The 26,598-nt window shown below is 39.7% G+C and overlaps 3 protein-coding genes across 3 annotated transcripts; 1 reads left to right on the top strand and 2 right to left on the bottom strand.

The window, feature by feature from the left end:
- Positions 1 to 733: 733 nt before the first annotated feature.
- Positions 734 to 2,767, bottom strand: LOC138887835 (uncharacterized). Its single transcript, XM_070169624.1, has 2 exons — positions 2,648 to 2,767; positions 734 to 1,567 (listed from the first exon to the last, which is right to left on the bottom strand). The coding sequence occupies exons 1-2, from the start codon at positions 2,765 to 2,767 to the stop codon at positions 734 to 736; spliced, it is 954 nt and encodes a 317-aa protein (XP_070025725.1).
- Positions 2,768 to 3,011: 244 nt separating this feature from the next.
- Positions 3,012 to 3,836, bottom strand: LOC104238909 (uncharacterized). Its single transcript, XM_070169625.1, has one exon. It carries the CDS (start codon positions 3,834 to 3,836, stop codon positions 3,012 to 3,014), a length of 825 nt encoding a protein of 274 aa, XP_070025726.1.
- Positions 3,837 to 20,101: 16,265 nt separating this feature from the next.
- LOC138887836 (uncharacterized) lies at positions 20,102 to 21,112 on the top strand. The gene is made up of 3 exons (XM_070169626.1): positions 20,102 to 20,294; positions 20,559 to 20,725; positions 20,795 to 21,112. Exons 1-3 carry the CDS (start codon positions 20,102 to 20,104, stop codon positions 21,110 to 21,112), a joined length of 678 nt encoding a protein of 225 aa, XP_070025727.1.
- Positions 21,113 to 26,598: the final 5,486 nt, after the last annotated feature.

Here is a 26,598-nt window from a genome sequence, read left to right on the forward strand (position 1 = left end):
CTTTCCGATTGTAATATCGCTCAATAATTTGTTTCTACAAAGCCATCCTTATCAAAGTTGTTTCTCTCCTTTCTTCAAGCAAATCGAGATTTACTCGTATCTCCTCCTCATTTGACTCTTCGGTTGCTTGGTTGTATCTCGTACTTGGTTCACCTATTTCAACTGGAATCAAGGATTCAACACCGTACACAAGTGAAAATGGTGTCTCTTCTGTACTTGTTTTTGCTGTTGTTTAGTAAGCCCATAAGACTCCAGGTAGCACTTCTGGCCATTTACCTTTTGACTCCTCTAGCCTTTTCTTCAAGTTATTAATATTAACTTTGTTTGTTGATTCAGCTTGTCCATTGGAAAAAAGATGATAAGGTATTGAAGTAATCCTTTTAATTTTCCAACTCTAAAAGAATTCTATGATTTTCGCACCTATGAACTGCGGGCCATTATCACACACGATTTCTTTCGAAACCCCAAACCGACATATGATGTTTCGCCAAATGAAGTCCCTGACTTCTTTTTCTCGTACCTGTTTGAAGGCACATACTTCTACCCACTTAGTAAAATAATTAGTGAGTACTAATAAAAATCATGTCTTTCCTTTGGCTTGTGGTAGTGGACCCACGATATCCATCTCCCACTTCATAAAAAGCAATGGTGCAACAACCGGATGCAATAACTGTGTTGGCCGATGCATTTTGTTACCATATCTTTGGCAGTTGTCACATTTAGCCACAAAACATTATGCCTCTTCTTCCATTTTTTGCCAGTAATACCCCGCCCTAATTAGAGTTTGTACTAAGGATCTTCCTCCTACGTGATTTTCACAATGTCTTTCATATACTTCTCTCATCACATACTCTGTTTGAGAAGGTCCGAGACACTCTCCTAAAGGACAACCGAAAATTTTTCGATATAAATTGCTTCGATCCAGACAATAACGGGCAACTTTTCGTTCAAGTGCCTGAGCTTTTTTCTTATCTTCAGGTAGAATTTCATACTGCAAAAAATTGACAATCTCATTTCTCCAATCCCATATTAAATTATTAAAATTTACCTCGTTTTTATCTTGGTCGAATGCCAAATGAAACAAATGTATTACAGAAGCATTTTCTTTATTGGTCACTTCTGCAGTAGATGCAAGATTAGCTAACGCGTCTGCTTCGACATTTTCTTTCCTGGGTATCTGCACTATTTTCCAAGATTGGATTTGCCTGATCAAATCTCGTGCCTTTTCCAAATATTGTTGCATCCTCACCTCTCTAGTTATATAAGTTCCCTGCATTTGATTAACCACGAGCTGCGAGTCACTTTTGATTATAACCTGCTCTATTCCGAGCTCTCGTGCCAATTCTAAAACTGCAATCACAGCTTCATATTCTGCTTCATTATTAGTATTTATAGTTTTTCCTGTAGGTGGGATCAGAACAATGCCTAAACCTGCTCCTTTAATATTCGAGGAGCCATCGGTAAATAGAGTCCAAGTACCTGGATTAGACCCGTTAAATACTTGCAGCTCTTTTTCTGCTTCTGCTACCATCCCTGGGCTAAAATCTGCCACGAAATCTGCTAAAACCTGTGATTTTATTGCAGTTCTGGGTTGATACGTGATATCATATTCACTTAGTTCTATAGCCCACTTGGCTAGTCTACCTGATAGTTCTTGCTTATGCAATATATTTCGTAAGGGGTAAGCGGTCACTGTAGAGATAGGGTGACATTGAAAATAAGGCCTCAACTTTCTAGATGCCATTATTAATGATAAATGAAGTTTTTCTAAATGAGGATATCGAGTTTCAATATCCAATAAAGACTTGCTAACATAATAAATTAGAGATTATTTACCTTTGTCCTCTCGAACTAATACAGCACTTACCACCACTTCTGAAACAGCGAGGTAGATGAGTAGCCTTTCTCTGTCCTTTGGTTTAGCTAGCAACGGTGGATTTGACAAGTATGATTTTAAATTTTTGAGTGCTTGTTGACATTCTTCAGTCCACTCAAATTGGCTTTGCTTTTTAATACTGAAAAGAACTTAAAACTTTTTCCCGAAGATTTAGAAATAAATCTCCCCAACACTGTTATCCTACCTGTCAACCTCTGAACCTCTTTTTTGCTCGTGAGTATATCCGGTTTCTCTTCGATCGCCTTAATCTGCGCTGGATTTATTTCAATTTCTCGGTTAGAAACAAGGAAACCTAAAAATTTACACTGAAGACACGGCAAATGCACACTTCTCGGGTTTTAACTTCATATTGAATTTGCGGAGAATCTGAAGCGTATATGATAGATGTTGGATATGATCCCCCGCCCGTTGTGACTCGACTAGCATATCATCGAAAGGCATAAATTTATATCAGTAAGTCTACCTATCCATAATAAAGGAAGTTTTTTCCTCATCTGAAGGATCCAGTTTTATTTGATTATATCCTGAATAGGCATCTAAAAAACTTAACAACTGATATCATGCAGTAGCATCAATTAGTTGATCTATGTGTGATAATGGAAAAGAATCTTTAGGACAAGCTTTATTCAAGTCAGTATAATCTACACAAACTCGCCACTTACCATTCTTTTTGGGTACCACTACAGTATTTGCTAGCCAATTAGGATATTTTACCTCATGGATAGATCCGATTTTTAAAAGCTATTGTACCTCATCTTGAATCACCTGATTTTTGAAGGATCTTTGCTTCCTTTTCTTCTGTTTAACAAGTGGATATGTTGGATCTTCATTCAGCTTATAGGTCATCACCTCCGGTGGTATACCTGTCATATCTGAATGCGACCAAGCAAAGCAATCCGCATTAGCTTTTAAGAATTCAATTAACTTACCTTTTATCTCTGGGATCAGCTTGGTGCCGGTGTATACGTTTCTGTCCGGCCAATGTATAAACAGTACCACTCCTTCCAGTTCCTCAATTGTTGTTTTGAATAATATCAGGCCTTGAGTCTACATCCATTTGTCCATCTGTAGTTGAGGTTTGTGTTGCTAAATCCTCAACTGAATTCTGTAATTGCTATTTTTCATCTGCAACATCATTTTTTACGCTTGAATCTGCCACTGAGTTAATGCTTTGAGAAGCATGTTTATCACTATAGATTTGTCTTATTCCCCATTGCGAATGGAACTTGATAACCTGATGTAAGGTAGATAGAACAACATCCATCTCATAAATCCAAGGTCTGCCGAGGATCATATTGCACGCCATGTCCATATCTATCAGTTGAAATTTCGTATCTTTGACTACTCCTTCTACGAATATGGTGAGCACTATCTCCCTTTTTGTAACAATGCTCGAGTTGTCAAATCCAGACAAGGTACGTGCTTTGGGTACCAATTTTTCATTAGCTTCCATCTTGTTTACCACTCTTAAAAGAATGATATTTACAGAGCTATCTGGATCAATCAAAACTCGTTTCACATTAGTATCATGTACAAGTAAAGATATTACCAGTGCATCATTGTGTGGGATCAACACGCCATCTACGTCTGCATCATCAAATGTTATATTATCTTCTCCCAAAACTTGGCGAACTCGCTTCCCATGGGTGACTATGATTTTTGACACCTTCTTTGCAACCTTATATATTACGCCATTGACCACCTCCCCTACGCTTATGACATTAACCGTTCTTTTTTGTGATGGAGGTTTTGGTGGCTCCTGTCTATTCTTCATATATGCTTGCTTACCCTTCTCACTAAACAAATTGGTTAAGTATCCTTGTTTTAATAAGTGCTCTACTTCACCTTGTAACAGTCTGCAATCTGCTGTTTTGTGACCGTGATCATTGTGAAACTCGCACCAGAAATCGGGGTTTATTATGTTTGGGTTCGATCTCATTTCTTTGGCCACCGCACTTTATCTCTCATGCTTCTTAAAACAGCTACCAACTCAGATGGGCTAACATTGAAACTGTAACCACCAATCTTTTCTTTTGAACTTCTATCTTTGTCTCGCATATCTCGCGTGTCTCGCTCCTTTCCGAACCTAGACAACAAACCCGAATCTCTGTCCCTTGATCTGGAATCATACTTTGGGTTTTCTTGTTTTGAACATGAATCCCTTTCTGCTGGTCCCATGTAAGTTTCATGCATGTTCTTATCGGACCTTTTTTTCAGTTTTCGGTCGCCTCGAACTTACTCTTTCATCTCTCCTGGACTGAGTAATAGTGTCTTCTTCTATCCGCAACTTCGTGTTGTACATGTTGTAAACATCATTCCAAGTTGTTGCATGGAATTCTCGTAAGCTTTCTTTGAGTCTCATTGTGGCTTTTGAGCTTTTTTATTTAAATTACTTGCAAATGCCACAACCGCCCAATTGTCAGGTACACGTGGCAACATCATTCTTTCATGCTAAAATCTATCTACGAATTTCCTAAGTAGCTCTGTATCTCCTTGTTTTATTTTGAAGATGCCTTCCATCCTTTTTTCAACTTTTTGAGCTCCCGAGTGTGCTTTTATAAATGAATCTGCAAGGTCAGCAAAAGAATCAATAAAATTTTCAGGTAAAAGAGAATATCGTGTTAATGCTCCCTTCGTGAGTGTTTCACCGAATTTTTGACCAGCACTGATTCAATCTCTTGCTTGGTCAGGTTGTTGCACTTCACGCCAATTGTAAATGTAGCTACATGATCTCGTGGATTGGTTGTCCCATCGTACTTTGGGATATCGGGCATCTTAAACTTTTTTGGAATAGGCAAAGGAGCGGCACTTGACTTCCAGGGTTGTTGAGAATATTTATCCATATCCACTATTTTGATTATAGGTGGAACACCCGGTATCTGTTCTATGCGATCATTTTTCTCCTTGAGCTATTTCTGCAAAGTTAGTACTAAACTTTGTAAATCAGAATTAACTGGGATACCTGACCCTCCATCGCGAGATTCGCTGGGAGTTCCTCCGCTGCCCGAATTAGCGAGTCCTGAGGGTGGATTCTATATGGTTGCGGTGTTGTTTGGAGGCGGAGTTGGTGGTACAGTTGGCAACCCACTAACAAAAGCTTGAAGAGCATTGCTGGTCTGTTCTGCGATTAATTGCTTCAATGCTTCAGTGATAGCTTGATCATCCCCACGTTGGTCATTCGTATGTGATACTGATCTGTCAGGTGACCCTTCTCGGGACTGTCAAGGAGAGTTTCGTGGTGAAGAAACTGGAATTCCATTATCTTGTTGATTTTGCTGGTTCAACTGATGTTGCTGATTTTGTAGGTTTTGTTGGTTATTGTCGTTGACGTTCGACATGATTTTTTGATAGAAGAATGAATTTGGAAAGTGAAAAGATTATTAGATTTCCGGTAATGGGACCAATTTGTTTAACCAAAAAATAAGAATTTCGGTCAAAACCTATTTTTAGAAATACTCGGGTTACTGATAATCAAGAAAATCAATATTCTTGCAATAAGAAAGAAAATTAGAATATAAAATAGCAGAGTAATCAGTAGAAAGTAAAAGTAAATGATTGTATTCCACGTGCAATATTCATTTTCCCCAATACAATACTTCCTTTGCTACACCTCTACCACAAAACCATCATAACCACCGGCGATTCCACACTCCAAATGGAAAAGCACAACCAATGAGCAAAAGTTTAAACAAATGGTTGACCAGAGAACCTCATAACCTTGACTTAAATTTTTTATTTTTTGAGAATAATGTAGTCTGGATTTGTTAAAGAATTATGGTAGGTGTATAAGGAAATGGAGAGTGGAAAAATAATTCCATTCATATTATTAAGTGAGATCAGTTATTTTTAAATGAATCTGAAAAGGCAGTCATGATGGTTTGATGTGAAAAGGTGGAGGTGGAAAGGCGAAAAAGGGTTGAGATAAATGGAGGAGGAGTAGTGTTTAATAGATGTGAAGAAATCTATTAAAAATGTCAAATTGGGATTAACCAATTGTTTTGTAGTGCCTATAGTTTGCTAAACCTTTTTACTGAAAATGTCAAATTCGGATTAACCTTGCTAATATAGTAACTTGGGCTATTTAATGCCAATTCCTTAGCTAGATGATACCTTCGTGCTAATTTCTCTTTGTGTTAATATAACTCATTTTCTGTTCTTTTAATTTCACAATAATTAATTGAAGTTAGTTTGATTAGTTCCTTTCTTTTTTAATAATTAGTTTCACTTTTTAAAGGTTATTTGGTTAGTTAGTTCATTATTTAGCTTAAATTTATATTGAATATTGAAAATTATTATTAGCCTTGAGTTTGATTTATTTATTTTTTTGGTACAAATACAATTTTATCAGGAATGAAAACTTAATTTAGAGGTAAAAAATTTAGAATTTTATAAATGAGTAAAAGTAATAATCAATAAATATTAGGAGAGAGATTGCTTTGTATACAATTATTTTGATATTTTATTTATATAATCATTTAGTATTCATAACTCAAACGTCGAGTATTTTAGATTTGCGTCGTGTAATGTTCATTACAATAAGGAAGAGCACAGTCTACCATGATTCAACAAATGTCAACATATACATATTCAGTATATATACACAATTAAAAAAACATTGCATGACCACAAAAGATACACAATTCTTTTTCTTTCTCTAGAAAAAAGATTGTTTGAATTTCATTACTTTGGCTAAACCTTCTATTTATTTGGCAAAAGTAATAGAGTTTGAGCTAAATTTATAAATTCTGTCAACAACAAACAAACACAGTTAAACTAAATAATTATTGTATTAAAGAGGAAAACAAACACAGTTGGATAAAATATGCAATGTCCATTAAGAAGAAACAAGGAGAAAAATATAGCTGGAACAAATAAATCATTTTGTATTTGATTATGGGGCAATTAAGTGTTGAAAAATACTTCATTTGGAAGCTAATTTTTGATTTTCTTATTTTTCTTTCCTCTCATGCGTCTAAAAGAGTGAATGTATTCATGCTCTTTATCACGTCGTCCAGAAGAGTCGAGGCTATTAAATTACCAAATTTAGAGGGGTAATTAGGCCAACGTAAGTTTAGACACAAGGTCAGAAGGGTCCAATCTATTCTGCTATTGAGAAATATAGTGAAACTAGAATCTAAAAGAAGTAACTTTTCCGGTCAAAGCCTTTCATGTTGTAACCTCTCCTTTTGCCATTTCATTCTGCATTTCTCCATTTAGAAATAGTTCTACTTTTGTTTATAACTTGTTTATTAAACGAAATCTCAAAAATATTGTCACAATTCAAAACCAACCTGGTCGTGATAGCGTCTAACGTGGTACTAGGCAAGCCGATACATTCCCAAAATCAATCAATATTTTCATTCTTAAGATAAAATTCACAACTATTTAATAATAAACCTTCATAAAGTGTATAAATCAAAACAACAGTGCAGAAAGAAAGCCCGACATCGGGGTTCACTAGTTATGAGCATCTATCAAGGATTGTCCGATATTACTAAGATATATACAGTCAGGAAGTCAACTAATAACAATCTATAGGAAGATAGGAGGGAGAAGAGCAGAGTTGCGATCGCCATGCAGCTACCTTGCTAACTCCAAAAGATCCGCAACGGGTGAAATTAACAAAATTAACAATCACTAACATGTCCAGCAACTCTTAGATCTGCACACAAGGTGCAGGGGGTAATGTGAGTACGCCAACTCAGTAAGTAATAAAGGTAAATAGAGACTGAGCAGTAGGAAACAAATAAGATCCACATCATGATAAACTCAGTAAGCACAACATGCTTTCAAATTAGAATATGAGTCAAATCATCTCATTTAAAATCCAGTTTTTGGTAAAAATTATTTGAGGATACTTTCCAACAGTTTCAATAGAGGTTCAATGCAGTTTACAGTAAAAGTAATGAAGATCATAATCGGCCTCTCGGGCAAAACATAGTTAGTATACAACCCCTCGGGCAAACCTCTCGGTCACTCATATACATCTCATAACATAAAAATGTCAATGGAAATAACAAAGCCAAATCACTAATTAAATTCCGAACATCTCGTAAAAACTCCAGTTTCAATAAAAGTTGTTTAAAACATTTGTTCAACATTTGCAATAGAGGCTCGGTATAAAGAGGAGTGAAAACAGTAATTTCATAAAACAAGCCCCCTCGGGCAAAGCATCACTCGTATATATATAGCCCCTAGGTCAAGCCTCTTAGTCACTCATGACTCAACTCTCATCAATCAGCACTCACACTCAGCACTCGCGCTCAATAGGTACCTTATAATAATCGTTGTGGTGTGCAGTACGATCCATAAATATATATAGTCGACTGCGCTAACTGGGGGTGTGCAGACTCCGGAGGGGCTCCTACAGCCCAAGCGCTATGAAGCCCGATCCAATATCGCTGCGTCGTGCAGCCCGATCCATATATCGTTGCGGCGTGCAGTCCGATCCATATATATATATATATATCGCTGCGTCGTGCAGCCTGATCCATAAATATATAATCCTCACAATTAGGCCCTCGACCTCTTTCAATCATCAATCTCACAAGCCACTCGGGAATCTGAGTAAAAAATCAGGGAAACTCAGCCCAAACAACTTTCATATATTTAAAAATAGAGTAATGAAACTGAATCACACAATAAACAGGTAAAATCATGACTAAGGATATGCTTTCAAATCAAAACAGTGTGATGATAGTAACAAAATACCCCTGAGGGTCCAAATAGTACAAGCATAAGGCCCCAATCATGGCATTCATCCCGGGTTATAAGAATTCTTTCTAAAACATATAGCTATTATACAGCTTAAATCAAAATATGCAACTCTATAGTTGTTGCGGGACAGACCAAGTCACAATCCCTAACGGTGCATGCCCACACGCCCATCACCTAGCATGTGCGTCACCTCACAATAGTGAAACGATGTGAAATCCAGGGGTTCATACCCTCAAGACAAGATTTACAATCATTACTTACCTAAAACCAGTTAATCCTCTACTCCACAATGCCCTTACCTCTTGAACCGGCCTCCTAATACCTCGAATCTAGCCACAAATAATTCGACACAATCAACATGAGCAAAAAGGACCAATACCATAAGAAAATACTAAGCTTAAGGTCAAAAGTCAAAAAGTCAACTCAAAAATTGGCCCCCAGGCACACGTCTTGAAATTCAATCAAAGTCACAAAATCCGACAACCCACTCGATTACGAGACTAACCATACTAGTTTCACTCAACTCCGACTTCGAATCGGCTTTCAAATTTCAAAAGTTTATTTTATGAAGTTCCACAAATTTTCACCCCAAATCACTAATCAATTGATTTAATAAATGATAGATACATGTATTTTATCCAAATCCGAGTTAGAACTACTTACCTCGATGAATTTCTTGAAAACCCATCGAAAAATCGCCAAGATCCGAGCTCTCTAGGCCAAAATATGAAATAAAACCCTAAATCTCGTATTTATAGTGCACCTCTCGGATTCCCATTTCCGCCGACCGCCAAAAATCACCGCCCTAGCGTTCACTCCTCCGAGGTTGCGAAAAAGTAGCGCGGTCGGTGCTTCTAGTGGCTGCATAGATAGGGCTCAGTATTTTAGCCATAAATTTCTCTACAGATGTCTAAATGATGATTTCTTTACCTTTCTGGAAACTAGACACGAAGGGCTACAACTTTCGCTACTGAATCATCTCAAAATTCCTTGTAGATCAAAAGATATAGACTTCCGACGTCGGACCAACGAATCTACAGATATGCCCTAGAGCGCATCCGCGACCAAATTTACGCTGTTGTGCCCCCTATTCCGTCCTCAGCGAAAATTAAGCACTAGAACTATGCATGAGTTCCGGTAATGCCCGGACTCGCTCAAAACTCACTTGAAACACACCTGAGGCATCCGGAACCTTAACCAAATGTGCCATCAAGTCCTAAAATACCATACCAACTCAATCGATCTCTCGAATCACCTCAAACAATAACAAAAACATGAATCGCACATCAATTCAAGCTTAATGGACTTGAAACCTCAAACTTTCATAACCGATGCTGAAACGTATCAAATCTCGTCCGAATGACCTCAAATTTTGTATACACATCACAAATGACATTACGAGCCTACTCCAACCCTCGTAATTCTATTCTGACTCCGATATCAAATTTTCCACTGCCGACCGGAAATCGCCAAATTTCCAATTTCGCCAATTCAAGCCTAATTCTACCATGGACTTTCAAAACACAAACCGGATGTGCTCCTAAGTCCAAAATCACCTAACAGAGCTAACAGAGTTGCCAAAATTCAAATCCAAGATCAAATACTAAAAAGTCAAAACTTGGTCAAACCTTTCAAATTTAAAGCTTCAAGCTGAGAATCATTCTTCCATATCTATTCTGATTAATCTAAAAACCAAAACCGATGATTTACATGAGTCACAATACATCATACGGGGCTAGTCATGCCCGAGAACTAGCGAGCGAAGTGCAAGTGCTCAAAACGACTAGTCGGGCGTTACATCCTCCCCCACTTAAACATACGTTCGTCCTCGAACGTGTCCAGAGTTATTCCAAAAGCCATTAAATCGCCATGTATCCTTACTATGCACGTGCCCGTGGGTGATCCCACATCACGCTATCTTATATCGGTCTGATAGTACAACATATCTAAAATTTTGCAATCCATCTTAGCCTATAAACCTTAGAATCAAATTTTCACTTCTAAAATCATCTATAAGATCAGAATCTCACATCTATATACTGTATAAGTCCGAACAAGTTGTATCAAACTATATCCGCAACCCAAGATGTAATCACATGATATACTATATAACTCAAACACTTGTAGCGATAACTTCTAATCACAACAGCTGTTCAAACAACCCCAATTTCGGTAATAAACCTCTTACCAAACCAAAGCCTCATTCCAACACTTTCGTATACTGCCAATGATGAAAGAAACACACAGAAATCATAATCATTCCTTAGTTCAACCAGTCATGGAGTTCCCTCTCCTTCCGCAAGGACTATAATAAATTGCTAAGCCAAACTTCAATATTATCCTTCCAACATGCTGAAATTGAATCCGATAGTATTCATTCTAGGTCCAATGACCTCATCTCATCCAACACGACTACTCTGGTGACATGACACATCAATACAATCTAAAGCCACAACCCGTGCAATCCGCGCATAATAAGCAATAATCCGAACGTACTCAAATCATGAAAAATGACTCAAATGAGAGAGTTGTACCGCAAGCTCATCAGTACCACCACAACACGATTCTAAGAACCCATCACACACCGTAGAACCAGAACACACGAATCTAACCCGAAGGATCATACCTCCACATAACTTTGTTGCAATGCGCGATCCTATCCAAACACTGGTCCACACGAAATACCTCAAGTCACCATGCCCAAAATCAACAACCACGCGCAACTTGATATCTAGCACCAAGAGTGAATCACCGTAACCACGGAGAAGAAAATGACGCAATGCCGCACCGACCCAAAAGAACATACCTAATGCGTAATCAATCGTTCAGTATCCAGATACCCATCTCACTCAAATTCCACTATAAAGCCTAAATAGAACCATATCATTTATGCATTTAATTGACGAATCAAAATCCCACGTAGCATACAAGAGTAACTCACAAATAAATCTCGAAACACAAATAAGCTTAATAACAATCGAATGGCACCTCTCTTAACAATAGCAGTTCGGAGTCAACATATCTAACTCGATGCAGAACACACATCCATATTGGCCTATCAATGAACCCCAAATCAACTCTAGTCACCCACAATAGATAAATAACTCGCTAAAAGTTCACAATGACTAATTCATAGCACATACTATCAGCTGACTAGCTTGCCCACATCTTCATAGTCCACAACCACGAAATAACCTGTTTATGAGAACTCCCAGTCTCCAAATCCATAAAGCACATAAATCACCATATATGATCCTAACTCCACCGCCCGAATATCTAACACATCCCTAATACTCAATCATCTCGCGAGGGGTACTTCTAAAATTCTCCTGTGCCACCAAGCAAACTTTGGATATAAGTAGTCGATCAGACAAGATAGTGCCGCAATACCAATGAAGTATCCATAACTCAAAAACATCGCCCTTTATGAAATGTATACCCTTATCAAGCCACACCAATCAGTGATCTCATTTATCTAGTCATCTGAAACTGACCATACTGCCTAAGAATTTATGACCTTCCTTTCAAAACTGAACTGTGACCTTACACATGCAAATCTCAACCTCACACAACATACCGCATATACCATACCATCCCATAATAAATATGAGAACTTCATAATCCACTCCGAGCTACAAGTAACTACGTACTCAACCACCCAAGAACTTTTCCATTTGATCCCACCTAAGAGAAAATCACTATACATCTCATGCTCCTCACGCCAGTAGAAAATGCACACCTCCAACCATGGTAGAAATCATCAGGAACTCTCCAAATCCCCTTTGCACAAAACCAACCATCAGGACTGACTCCTTCTAACTCAACCAAGCTACGCAAGCCATCAAAACCTAAGAGCATTGCCGTGAAATACCTGTAGAAACCCACCGTATCATAAGCACCTAAGAACCGATCATATCCATTACCATGCCAATCTAACCTACTACCAAGCTATCTTAATTCTCTGAGTTCCTTCCGAATTACCTTCAAATTTATATGTTTCCTTGCTACTACACCACTATCCTTAACTAAAACTTGCCCCACAAATTTTAGCATAAAACTACACCGCCCTAAGGCTCATAAACCGTTATATTCTTCTGAAGCTCCCCCAAAAGTACCACAATCGAGATACCTGCTCTGAAGAAACATTCTACGAATCTAAAGCCATTACCTTCGCCTTCCTGATACTGGTATGTAGAATCCATAATGATACAGAGATGCCACAAGTTATGACATCCTCCCATATAAATCTCAGTTTCTAGACCACACAAATCCTAAAGATTCCCAATTGCCACGTATAAATCTTGAATTCATTAGAACCGTTCTCGAGAGTTATCTACTCTTCTCAAATCTCAATTAGATTGATCGAACGGACCGAACGACCTGTGCCCCATTATCACTCCAACACCTAAGGAAGTAACCCATATTTCTACGCTGCCGAGCGATTTTTTTTCCTACTCCATACACGTTAAATCCTTATTAATAACAACTAAATCATCTAATATTTCTTATATACCCATAAATCATAACACAAACCTTATCTAAAATTCTCTTTACTCAAGTCATCCTCGATCTCAACCTCTGTAAACCATAACTGATTCACTAGTATACCTCGAATTGGAACCAACACAACACATAACCGTGCAATCAACTGATCAATAGCAGACTCCCCCACTTGGCTCAAAGCCATAGATCGAAACACATAAAAACTCACAATGCCCATACTCTATTACTGCCATAATACCATAGTGAGATTCAACTAAATCCTTTATAAGCTCATGCAACACAAACCATCTAGTGTTTCAAATCATCTACAAATTTCGCATTCACCCTCGTAATAGTCAAGCTCACTCTCATAAGCGATCCAAAATCAAATTGTACTACATATAATTCACGGGTAAAAAAAGACTCACTACAAAATAATATAGGGATCACACACCCTCAGGACACCCTACAGGAGATAACCCACCTGCTTAGCCTCAAACCGGTATCTCTCTATACTCCTCCATAATCATAACTATTACACAATCACTTAACCCCTTGAGTTTGAACTCATAACACAATTATGAAGATCTACTCCACTCCACAACTAAACTACACGAGAGGTCCTTCAACACACTCATAGCTCGAGGCCATACGCCAACCCAAGATAGAAGTCAAACACCTAATAGTCCTTGCTACATCTCCAGCAAACTCTTCTCGTCACATTCAAATAAACACATCTCGAAATCAAATCATACTCACTCCATAGTCATCTAGTCACAAATCCCACCAATAAGGACACAAACGGACATATAAGTCCCAAATGCACGTACTCATACAATCGAAATCTCAGTACTCAAGCCACAGACAAAACTCGACCTCAAGTCCTCCAGACTGGCCCATCATCAACATGACAAGATCACATCTCACATCTCATCTAGAAAATCACAAGCCGTCAATGCACAGCTGATACCGAGCGCTCACATGCGCATACGAACGCGTGGAAGGAATTTCAAGATTTACACTTCAAGCCGAAACAATGTCGCACGATAAGAATTCAAGAATATGAAGTTTCCTAAGGGTTCTGAAGCCTCTCGAAGATAAGTACATTCGTCTTTGTACCGATCCGCAAGACTCTACTAAACCCCCTCATGACTCGTGAGACCTATGTAACCTAGGCTCTGATACCAAGATATCACGACCCAAAACCAACCCGATCGTGATGGAGCCTAACGTGGTACTAGGCAAGCCGACACATTCCTAAAACCAATTAATATTTTCATTCTTAAGATAAAATTCACAGCTATTTAACAATAAACCTTCATGAAGTGTATAAATCAAAATAACAGTGCAAAAAGAAAGCCCGACATCGGGGTGTCACTAGTCATGAGCATCTATCAAGGACTGTCCGATAATACTAAGACATATATAGTCTAGAAGTCAACTAATAACAATCCATAGGAAGACATGAGTGAGAAGAGCAGGGATACGATGTCCATGCAGCTACCCTAACTCCAATAGATCCACAACGGGTGAAATCAACAATTACTAACACGTCCAGCAACTCCTGGATCTGCACACAAGGTGCAGGGAGTAATGTGAGTACGCCAACTCAGTAAGTAATAAAGGTAAATAGAGACTGAGCAGTAGGACACAAATAATATCCACATCATAATAAACTCACTAAGCACAACATGCTTTCAAATCAAAATATGAGTCAAATCATCTCATTTAAAATCCAGTTTTTGGTAAAAATCATTTGAGGATGCTTTCCAACAGTTTCAATAGAGGTTCAATGCAGTTTACAGTAAAAGTGATAATGATTATAATCGTCCCCTTGGGCAAAATATAGTTAGTATACAGCCCCTCAGGCAAACATGAATCATAAACAGGCACTCGAGCAAACCTCTCGGTCACTCATATACATCTCATAACATAAAAATCTCAGTGGAAATAACAAAGCCAAATCAGTAATTAAATTCTGAACATCTCGTAAAACTCCAGTTTCAATGAAAGTTGTTTAAAATATTTGTTCAACATTTTCAATAGAGGATCAGTATAAAGAGGAGGGAACCCAGTAATTTCATAAAACAATCCCCCTCGGGCAAAGCATCACTCATATAGATATAGCCCCTAGGGCAAGCATCTCAGTCACTCATGACTCAACTCCCATCAATCAGCACTCATGCTCAATAGGTACCTTATAATAACCGTTGTGGTGTGCAGCGCGATCCATAAATATATATAGTAAACTGTGTTCACTGGGGGTGTGTAGACTCCGTAGGGGCTCCTACAGCCCAAGCGCTATATCGATGCGGCATGCAACCCGATCCAATATCGTAGCGGCGTGCAGCCGATCCATATATCATTGCGGCGTGTAGCCCGATCTATATATATATATATATATATATATATATATATATATATATTATCCTCACAATCAGGCCCTCGGCCTCTCTCAGTCATCAATCTCACAAGCCACTCGGGCATCTAAGTGAAAAATCAGGGAAACTCAGCCCAAAATACTTTCATATATTTAAAAATAGAGTAATGAAACTGAATCAAACAATAAATAGGTAAATTCCTGACTGAGAATATGCTTTTAAAACAGTGTGAGGATAGTAACAAAATACCCCTGAGGGTCCAAACAGTACAGGCACAAGGCCCCAAACATGGCATTCAGCCCAGGTTATAAGAATTCTTTATAAAACATATAACTATTATACGGCTTAAATCAAAATATGCAACTCTATAGTCGTTGCGGGACAGACCAAGTCACAATCTCTAATAGTGCACGCCCACACGCCCGTCACCTAGCATGTGCGTCACCTCACAATAGTGAAACGATGTGAAATCCGGGGCTTCATACCCTCAGGACAAGATTTACAATTATTACTTACCTCAACCTGGTTAATCCTCTACTCCATAATGCCCTTGCCTCTTGAACCGACCTCCAAATGCCTCGAATCTAGCCACAAATATTTTGACACAATCAACACGAGCAAAGGGACCAATCCCATAAGAAAATACTAAGCTTAAGGTCAAAAGTCTAAAAGCCAACTCAAAAGTTAGGCCCCGGGCCCACATCCCAAAATTCAACCAAAGTCACAAAATCCGACGACCCACTCGATTACGACACTAACCATATTAGTTTCACTCAATTCCGACTTCGAATCGCCTTTCAAATTCCAAAAGTTCATTTTATGAAGTTCCACAAATTTTTCCCAAATTTTCACCCCAAATCACTAATCAAATGATGAAATCAATTATATATTCATGTATTTTAGTCAAATTTGAGTTAGAACCACTTACCCCGATGAATTTCTTGAAAACCCTTCAAAAAATCGCCAAGATCCGAGCTTTCTAGGCCAAAATATGAAATAAAACCCTAAATCTCGTATTTATAGTGCACCTCTTGGATTCCCATTTCCGTCAACCACCAAAAATCACCGCCCTAGCGTTCACTCCTCCGAGGTTGCGAAAACGTAACACGGTCGGCGCTTCTAGTGGCTGCACATGCATGGCTTAGTATTTTGGCCATAAATTTCTCTACAGATCTCCAAATGATGATTTCTTTACCTTTTTGAAAACTAGACACGAAGGGATACAATTTGTATTTATAAATAATTTCAAAATTCCTTATAGATCAAAAGATATAGGCTTCCGAAGTTGGACTAGCGAATCTGCAGATCTGCCCTTGAGCGCCTCCGCGACAAAATTTACACTGCCGAGCCCCCTATTCTGCCCTCAGTGAAATTATTCCGCCCTCAGCAAAAACTCCTTCGCCCTCATCGAAAATTAAGCACCAGCACCATGCCTGAGTTCCGGTAATGCCCGGACTCGCTCAAAACTCACCCGAAATACACCCAAGGCATGCAGAACCTCAACCAAATGTGCCATCAAGTCCTAAAATACCATACCAACTCAATCGATCTCTCGAATCACCTCAAACAATAACAAAAACATGAATCACACACCAATTCAAGCTTAATGGACTTGAAACCTCAAACTTTCACAACCGATGCCGAAACCTATCAAATTTCGTCCGAATGACCTCAAATTTTGCACACATGTCACAAATGACATTACAAGCCTACACCAACCCCCAGAATTCTATTCCGGCTCCGATATCAAATTTTCCACTGCCGACAGGAAATCGCCAAATTTTCAATTTCACCAATTCAAGCCTAATTCTACAACGCACTTTCAAAACACAAACCGGACGCGATCCTAAGTCCAAAATCACCTAACGAAGCTAGCAGAGTCTTCAAAATTCAAATCTGAGGTCAAATATTAAAAAGTCAAACCTTTCAAATTTAAAGCTTCAAGTTGAGAATCATTCTTCCATATCTATTCTGATTAATCTGAAAACGAAAACCGATGATTTACATGAGTCACAATACATCATATGGGGCTAGTCATACCCGAGAACTGGCAAACAAAGTGCAAGTGCTCAAAATGACCGGTCGGGTCGTTATAAATATATTATATCCATAAAAGAGTTCAATAGTAAACATCAATAAATCATTTTTTAATTTTTTAGAAAAAGAACAAATGTTCCATGCTTATTTTAAAAAAACAGTAGTATTACATGGTCAAGGACTAGCAGTACTTAATCTCCAAAACATAGTGCAAATGCAACAACTTTTTGTTATTGTCCTTTCCAGAAGGTTTTTACTTTATTACCTTGGTGACTCAAACCCACAACTTTAAGGTCGAGGTGAAAGCTAATTAATACTTGAGCAACTTGTTTACCCTAAAAATTGGATAACAATCAAACTTATAATGTTGCTTTAGGGATATGTAATTCACCTAATACCAATTGATAAACGTAATGATAAGTGATGTAAATTGACAATAATATAAAGCAAACCAACGTTTGGACAGAGCCCTCAAGCTCGGACACCCTCGAGCTAGTTATGCAAAAATAGTTAAAGGCACAATAAGTTGTGAACAAGAAAGTAAGTTAAGAAAGATTAATCTGTTTTTATATTCGTGAATGTAAAGTGTTTACAAGATGATTAGGACCCCCTTTATATAGTAGAGGAATCCTATTTAAGATATAATTCTAACTATGGAAGTAAATCCCATGATTAACTAGATAACCGTCCTTGATTTGATCTATTCCGAGATTTATGCCATGATCTCCGGCCAATCACGGATATCTCGCCTTCCCGTTACTACGCTTTGCTCGAAGTCTTTTACATTTAGTCTTGGTCGTTGTTGGCCTCGATCTCGGCAGGCACCTCGATCCTCGGACTCAATGCCTCGTCTTCGTGCTCTAATCCGATTCATTACGAGGCTATCCCTCGATGTAGTTCCCTTGTCTTGATCAAATAGCATAATCGGGTAGGCTTGGTTTTAACCGTATACAGATAGTCCCCTCGTTTCTCAAAATGTAACGAAAAGAAACGAATTGAGCCTTCAATTTTGTACCTCGATCCATCATGATGTCATCCTTGTGATGTAAGCGAAATAAGCGACCGAAATGTCCCGTCGGTACAGTTCCCAAAATCATTAATGAGCGTTAGTTGGCAGTCGGCCACTAGTGCCTTTGAACCATCGCCATGAATCCTTAAATAGGTCTTCTTCTCACTTCCTCAAACTTTACTTTGGAATTTTCTAGTATTAATCTTCAAAATCTCTTTGTGTTCTTCAAGTTTGTCTACAAATCTTCAAAGCTTTTCATATCTTCTAGGCCTTTCCGTTCTACTTCGTTACCAACCTCTCTCCAAAACACAAATCCTTATCATCTTCTTTTTTCTTTACACAAAAATGGTGAAGACATCAAAGATTGTTCCTAAAAAAGAAAGGCCTTTTTGTCACGGCCGGCCAGTGATAAAACGTTGGTGGACCCGTGCCCTGAGGAGTGTGTTCCCAAGGGAGGGTGTGATCTCACTTTCGACTTCAAAGTCGAGAAAATCTCCTCCCTCCCTAGCCGGTGCATTCCAATATCGAGATACATATTCTCGATAACCAAGAGTGACCTCGAGCAGGTTAAGAAAGACTGCAATTGGGATAAGAAAGAGGTAGTGATCCCGACCCCTGAGGAGGATGGATGAGTTTTTAAGTGTTTACACTTACCCTTTCATGTTGGGTCCTGTCGACCCTATCATCCTCGACTTCTGTCACCAGTACCAAATAACCCTAGGCCAGATCCATCCTTCCTTCTGGCGGATCGTCATTTTGTTTCGATTTTTTGCGAGCAAAAAAGTAGGGGATGCCTTTCACCCTCGATCATCTCATCAGACTGTACATGCCTCGTCTTTTCTGAAGTGGACTGATAAAGATTCAGCATCGGGCTACCAAAGTGCTGTTCTTGAGCATAGACGAGGACAAGAACAGAGGGTGGATGGGTCGATTTGTCCAAGTGAAGACTTCTGACCTGATTCCGCTCGAGAAGATTCCCTTTCCCGAAAAGTGGAACATGAAGCGTAAGTTCAATTCTTCCTTTGGATTATATTCATTGTTTTGTTTCCTTTTTACTCCCTTTTACTGACATCCTTTTTTATGATACAATAGTTGCTTGGATGCCCGGCGCAATTCCAAACCTCAAAAGCTGGGTTCGGGCCCTAGCTTCAACCTCGTCGTACACCGAGCGCTCATGGCACGGTTTAGCAAGGGGCCGATGGGAGGCCAAAAATCATGTTAAGCTTTTTCCTTTGCATATCTGATGGCCTTAGAATATTTCCTTCTTATAATCTTTTGACTTTCTTTCATGCAGGCCTTGGGAAAGATGCCGTTATGAGGGCCCCGTCCGTGGAGGAGGAGGTTCCGCCCCCAGTCCCGAAGCCATCGAAGGATAAAAAAAAGAAAAAGGGTCTCTCCCTACGAGACTCTGAAGCTTAAAAAGGGCAAGGCTCGTAAGTCGAAGAATGACACCGCCGCTCTGCCTGCCGACGTAGCCCAGCGACTACGAGATGAAGAAGAGGAGAAAGAAGATGCTGACTATGAGCTGGTGGCTCGAAAGAGGGGAGCTCTGAAGCCTCAAAGGCAGCTGAGTTGGTGATGGTTGAGGAGGCTCAGCTTCAGACCGAGGAGATCTCGGAAGATGGTTCGGCCAAAGTCCCCGAGTCAACAGAGGTTGAAGATGTCTCCCGTCGTGACGAACAATTGGGGGGTGTGCCTGAAGGGTCCGATTCTGAGGCCCTCCGAAAAGGAGAGAATGCCCCAAGTCCCTCGCTTAAGGCAATCGATATTGGTGATTCGCCACCCCTCCCTACATTTTCTGAGGGGAAAATTTAGGAGGCCCATGCTCTAGAGACCCTCAACATGGGAACAACCCACGAAGAGGAAGGCATATTCTGTGACTGCTTCACGGAAGTCAAAGATGTTTCCGATCTAGATGCATCGATCATTTTCGATGAGGCTCAGCGACTCCTGAGCCAGGTAGACTTCAACTCCCGTTATTAGTTTTACGTTTGCCATTATTTCCTTTTACATAATTTCCTTCTTCATCGAGAAGCATTTTATAAATCTCGGGCCGAGCTGAACCGAAGTGAAGACGGTCTCAAAAGGATCACAGAGGAGAGAGATGCCCTCAAACTCTTCAGTGGGCAAAAAGAAGAGATCAAGGACCTCCAAGCTGAATTGGCCAAAGCTCAGAAAGAGCAGACTGACCTGATCGAACAGGTAATGAAGAGTTTTTTATAAGTTCGATGTATAAATTCGGGGATGGCAACCAATACTTTGATCCTGTAGGTTGAGCATAAGGCCGAAAAGATCGAGCAGCTTCACGAAGAGGCCAAGATGAAGGAGGCAGAGACTTTAGGGTGGAAGCAGAACATGGACCGCCTCGCCTCGGAGAAAGATACTGCTCGAGCCCAACTATCTTTATCTGAGCGTCAACTCCAAAGCATGAAGGAGAAGAGCTTGGCCCGAGCCAAGAAAATTGAGGAGCTCGGGACTCGATTGGCCGTTGAGCTTGCAAAGCCAACATTTGAGGCAGGAAGAATAAAGGCTGAATCTGAGGCGATGGTGGCCGTCTATCGAGCTGATGCTGAAGTTGCTCAAGTTTGAGCAAAGGCAGCTGCTGACATAGACCAGACTCGATCATATTGGGCAGTTGAGAATGCAAGTTTCAATCTTGAAGAGAGACTCTCGAGGAGATTCATGCTCGTGGCTTCGACCTTGCCGCCGATATCGAGAACACAAAAATACTTGAGGCTGATGCTAGAGCGCTGCTTTCTTCCGATGATGATGACTCCGAGAGCGCGAGCGATCCGAGTGCGGAGAAGATGAAGATGAGGCTCCCGGGGAAGATTAGGCACTTAGAATTTTTCCTTCTTATTTGGATTTTTTGTTAAGACCCTGAGTGGTCTTTGTAAATATTTTTGCATATATGAAAGTTCCCTTTTCTTTCCTAATTGTCTCTGATTTCTGTTTCGTAAAAACTTTGTTTTGCTTTCTCCTTATGATAATTCTGATATACTTTAGATCTTGTGAGAATTTTGACTCACTTTGTTGCTTTGCGAAAATTTGTCAAAATCAGATTGGTATAGTCTCTATAATCTAGTGAGTACTTGCTCGAACCCGGAGTAGAAAAAATCCTTAGGTTTCGGTTGAGCGAGGGTGGATCCTTGAACTTAACAATATAATGGCCCTTAGGCTATTGAATTGGGCCAATATGGCGTTAAAAGAGTGGTTTTTTCCCTTTTAGGCTTAAAAAGTTTTAATCATATAAAAATTTATTATGCCTTAGCATGAGATAAATCTGTACCCATTAGGATTTAGTGGTATCGAAAAACTTTGTTATGCCTTAGAATAAGTTTGTTCGATAGTTCAAACAATTTGGTATCTCTTATGGTTTTTGAGGGTTGATGTTATCGAAACCCTTGGTAACTTTGCCGAGGGTAGCCTTTTCTAACCGGTTTTATGAAAATATTTGAAGGCTTGTTTGATTACGGAATTCGGACGTCTCCGAACCGTGTTAGTTTGGTCGTAGCCTTTAATTTGAGATTTGCCCTTTGGGCTTATTTTCGATTATACTTCGAACTTGTTCGAAGTGTCAGTCCCCAAGTGGGGTGGTTGTGGCCTATAAAATCGAAGATTACCTTTTTAAGGTCTTATGATTTTGAAGTTTAATAATTTGAGCATGTCGATTTTCGGATGGCAATCCCCCAGTATGGGGTTAATTGCTCGATCTTTAGTTGTGATTGGCTCTTGAGCCGTTTTCCACAATAGATCGTAAGTATAAAATTGTAAAGTAGAAATTTCACTAAGGCATGGAACATTTGTTAGGGAAAAGATACTTCTTTCAATAGATCGTTTATGCGTACATGTTTTGCCATTAGTCTTCGAGTAATCTATACGGGCACGGTTCATTTGACTGTTTGGCCCTTTACAAAATTTACCTATCGAGACCCTGTCGACACGAAGTATTTTCCTTGAAAATAGAACATCTGAGGGTGATGCCCCCTAATATTCAAGGTAGATTGTAAAGAAACCTCGGATACTGTTGAATTACTCTAAGTTAGCATGAACAATGGTGGCCTCATTAAAAACCTTGCCGGAAAAACCCATTTGGGATAAAAATCGGTCGAAGGGAAAAAGAGTGCAACACTTGCTTTCAGACCTAAGGACTTCATTTTTGGAGAGAACTTCGACGTCTTTGACCAAACACCTGCAATAAGTTGGTATAAAATACAAATGAAAAATGAGAAATCCATACCTTAGCAATAATATCGTTTGAGGAGTGATGTGTTCCAATTATTTGGCAATTGTTCGTCGTTCATCATGCCAAGTTTATAAGACCCTTTTCCGATGATGCCAAGGACCTAATACGGTCCATCCAAATTTAGACCGAGCTTTCCCTCGTTTGGGTCTCGAGTGTTGATGGTGACTTTTCTTAGAACTAAGTTCCCAATTTTGAAGTATCGAAGATTGGCTCTTCAATTGTAGTATCTTTCAATTCATTGTTTCTAGGTGGCCATCCAAACGAGGGAGGCTTCCCGTTTTTCGTCTAGCAATTCGAGGCTTGTGTTCATAGCCTCATGATTTGATTCTTCCGTTATGTATCAAAACTTGATGCTTGGTTCCCCGACTTCGACCGAGATTAGAGCTTTGGCAATGTATATTAAGGAGAACGGTGTTGCCCCCATACTGGATTTTGTCGTTGTCCGATATGCCCAAAGGACTTCGGGAAAAATTTCTCTCTATTTCCCCTTAGCATCGTTCAATCTTTTCTTTAGGTACTGAATGATGGTATTGTTTGTTTATTCGTCCTGTATGTTCCCACTAGGATGATATGACATCGACAGGATCCTTTTTATCTTGTGATCTTCGAGGAACTTTGTTATTTTGCTGCCAACAAATTGTTTCCTATTGTTGCATACGATCTCGGCGGGTATCCCAAATCGGCATATGATGTGATCCCAAATGAAGTCTATGACTTCATTTTCTCTGACTTTCTCGAAAGCCTCTACTTCAACCCATTTAGAGAAATAGTCAGTCAGAAATAAAATGAATTTAACTTTACTTGGGGCTGATGGCAGAGGGTCGACGATATCTATTCCCCATTTCATGAATGGTCACGGGAATAGGGCTGAATGAAGTTGTTCCCTGGGCGGGTAGATCATTGGTGCATGTCTTTGGCATTTGTCACATTTTCGAACGAACTCCTTAGTATCTTTTTCTGTATTGACTAAATAGTACCATGATCGGATGACCTTGTGAACCAGTGATTCAGCACTAAAATGGTTCCCGCAAGTACCCTCATGAATTTCTCGTAGGATGTAGTCGATGTATCCTGGACCCAAACATACTGCCAACGGCCCATCAAACATCCTCTTGTACAACGTTCCAACTTCAGCCAATGTGAATCGTGCAACTTTCGTTCATAGAGTCCTTGATTCCTTAAGGTCCGATGGAAGCTTCCCGTTCTTTAGATACTCGATGTATTTGTTCCTCCAATCCCAAGTTAAGCTTGTGGAGTTTATTTCGGTTTGGCCTTCTTCAACTACTGACTTCAAAGGTGTACGACAGTCCCCGAGCTAATTTCATCGTCTTTGATTGATGACCTCAAATTTGCAAGGGCATCGAACTCACTGTTCTGCTCTTGAGGTACATGCTATAAGGTCCATTCTTTGAACTGGTGTAGGGTTACATGCAGTTTGTCCAAGTACCTTTGCATTCGATCCTCTCGAACCTCGAAGATCTTGTTGGCTTGGTTAACCACAAGTAGGGAATCACATTTGGCCTCGATGACCTCTGCTCTTAGGCTTTTAGCCAGCTCGAGACATGCAATCATGGCCTCATACTCGGCCTCATTGTTAGTCAACTTAGGGGTTTTGATAGATTTTCTAATTGTATTAACTGTGGTCGGCTTCAAAACGATGCCTAGACCATACCCCTTCACATTTGAAGCACCATCTGTGAAAAGGGTCCACACCCCCGAAGACGTACTCGCTTTTATCAAAATTTCCTTTTCGACCTCGGGTATGAGGGCTGGCATGAAGTCGGCTACGAAGTCTGCTAAAATTTGAGACTTGATTGATGTTCGGGGTTGGTACTCGATATTGTACCCACTGATTTCGACTGCCCATTTAGCCAGTCGGCCCGAGAGTTCGGGCTCGGGCAAAATGTTACAAAGGGGGTAAGTGGTTATGACACAAATTGGGTGACATTGGAAATACAATTTTAATTTCCTAGAGGCGTTTATTAGAGCAAGCGCTAATTTTTCTAAGTGTGGGTACCGGGTCTCAGCTTTACCTAAAGTTCGACTAACATAGTAAATAGGAAATTGCGTACCTTGCTCTTCTCGAACTAGTACACCACTTACCGCAAACTTCTGAGACTGCCAAATGTAAGTAGAGCTGCTCGTCCGTTTTTGGAGTATGAAGCAATGGTGGGATAGAAAGATATTGCTTTAGTCCTTGCAATGCTTGTGTTGTTCATGACTGTAATGTCTTTGATTGCCTTGATATTATCGGGGTTGATCTCGTTTCCCTGATTTGACACCATAAAGCCGAGGAACTTGCCTGAACCAACCCCGAATGCACATTTCTCGGGGTTGAGCTTCATGTTGTATTTTCTCAATATGTTGAAGATTTCCTGCAAATGTATCAAATGGTCCTCTGCGCGCAGGGACTTAACTAGTATGTCATCAATATAAACCTCCATTGATTTAACTATTTGTTCTTCAAACATTTGGTTTACTAGGCGTAGATAAGTAGCACCAGCATTTTTTAGCCTAAACGACATTACATTATAGTAATAAGTACCATACTTAGTAATAAACGAAGTCTTTTACTAATCCTCCAGGTTCATTTGTATTTGGTTGTAGCCAGAGTAGGCATCAAGAAAATTGAGGATCTCGTGGCCGGTCGTGGCATCGATTATGCAATCAATATTCGGCAGAGGAAAGGAGTCCTTAGGGCATGCTTTGCTTAAGTCTTTGTAGTCTATGCATATTCTAAGTTTATTCCCCTTCTTGGGGACTACGACTACATTTGCTAGCCATTCGGGATATTTTACTTCCTAGATGGATCCTATTTTGAGAAGTTTGGTTACCTCGTCCTTGACGAATACATATTTTACCTCGGACTGTGGCCTTCTCTTTTGCTTTATCAGTCTGAACATTGGGTCCAAACTCAATCAATGAGTGGTGATCTACGGTGGGACCCCTGTCATATCAAGGTGGGACCAAGCAAAACAATCCATATTTTTAATAAGGAATTTAATGAGTTTTTCTCTCAGCTCGAGAGTAAACCCTGTGCCCCAGTATACCTTTCGATCGGGCAGATGCTCGATCAGTATGACTTGTTCTAGCTCTTCGACCATTGACTTCGTGGCATCGGAATTATCAGGAATTATGAATGTTCGAGGCATCGCATAATCATCATCCTCGAAAGTTTCCTGCTATTCCGATCTGGTCGAGGCCCGCGACTGTGGTTGCTATTTGACTTCCTATTTTTCTTTTGATTCTGGTCCCTTTGCAGATGTTAGCACCGATACTGGTATTACCTCATCAATTGAAAACATCTCTTTGGCTGCTGGTTGTTCACTGCACGCCGTTTTGATTCTTTTCGGTGTTGAGAATTTAAAGACTTGATGAAGCGTTAAAGGTACCACCCTCATATTATGGATCCAAGGTCTCCCGAGCAGTGCATTGTATCTCATATCACCTTCGATTACATGGAGCTTTGTTTTCTGGATAATTCTGGCCATTTATTGGCAATATGATTTCCCCTTTGGTGGATTCACTTGCCATGTTGAAACCGTTGAGCACCCGAGCTACAGGCATGATTTGATCTTGGAGGCCGAGCTGCTCTACGACCCTCGATCAGATAATATTTGCCGAGCTACCTAGATTAACCAACACACGTTTAACTTGAATTTTATTCATAAGGATAGATATTACCAGTGCGTCGTTGTGAGGTTGTTCGATCCCTTCTGTATACTCATCGTTGAAAGATTAGGTATCCTTTAATAAGTAGTCCCAAGTATGTTTCTTCCTTGTGATTGTCACTTTGGTGTGTTTGAATATCGGTCCTTGAGAAATATCG

This window comes from Nicotiana sylvestris, chromosome 3 (genome assembly GCF_000393655.2).
Source record: "Nicotiana sylvestris chromosome 3, ASM39365v2, whole genome shotgun sequence".
In the NCBI taxonomy this organism is placed as follows: Eukaryota; Viridiplantae; Streptophyta; class Magnoliopsida; order Solanales; family Solanaceae; genus Nicotiana; species Nicotiana sylvestris.

Excerpts from the sequence above, each read along its gene's own strand:
- LOC104238909 (XM_070169625.1), bottom strand. The coding sequence starts at position 3,836 with ATGAGATCGAACCCAAACATAATAAACCCCGATTTCTGGTGCGAGTTT.
- LOC138887836 (XM_070169626.1), top strand. The coding sequence starts at position 20,102 with ATGGTTGAGGAGGCTCAGCTTCAGACCGAGGAGATCTCGGAAGATGGT. Across the intron at positions 20,295-20,558 it reads GCTTAAGGCAATCGATATTG|CATTTTATAAATCTCGGGCC; the intron begins GTGATTCGCCAC and ends TTCATCGAGAAG. Across the intron at positions 20,726-20,794 it reads AGACTGACCTGATCGAACAG|GTTGAGCATAAGGCCGAAAA; the intron begins GTAATGAAGAGT and ends TTGATCCTGTAG.
- LOC138887835 (XM_070169624.1), bottom strand. The coding sequence starts at position 2,767 with ATGACAGGTATACCACCGGAGGTGATGACCTATAAGCTGAATGAAGAT. Across the intron at positions 1,568-2,647 it reads ATCAGGTGATTCAAGATGAG|GTTTTAGCAGATTTCGTGGC; the intron begins GTACAATAGCTT and ends ATAAAATCACAG.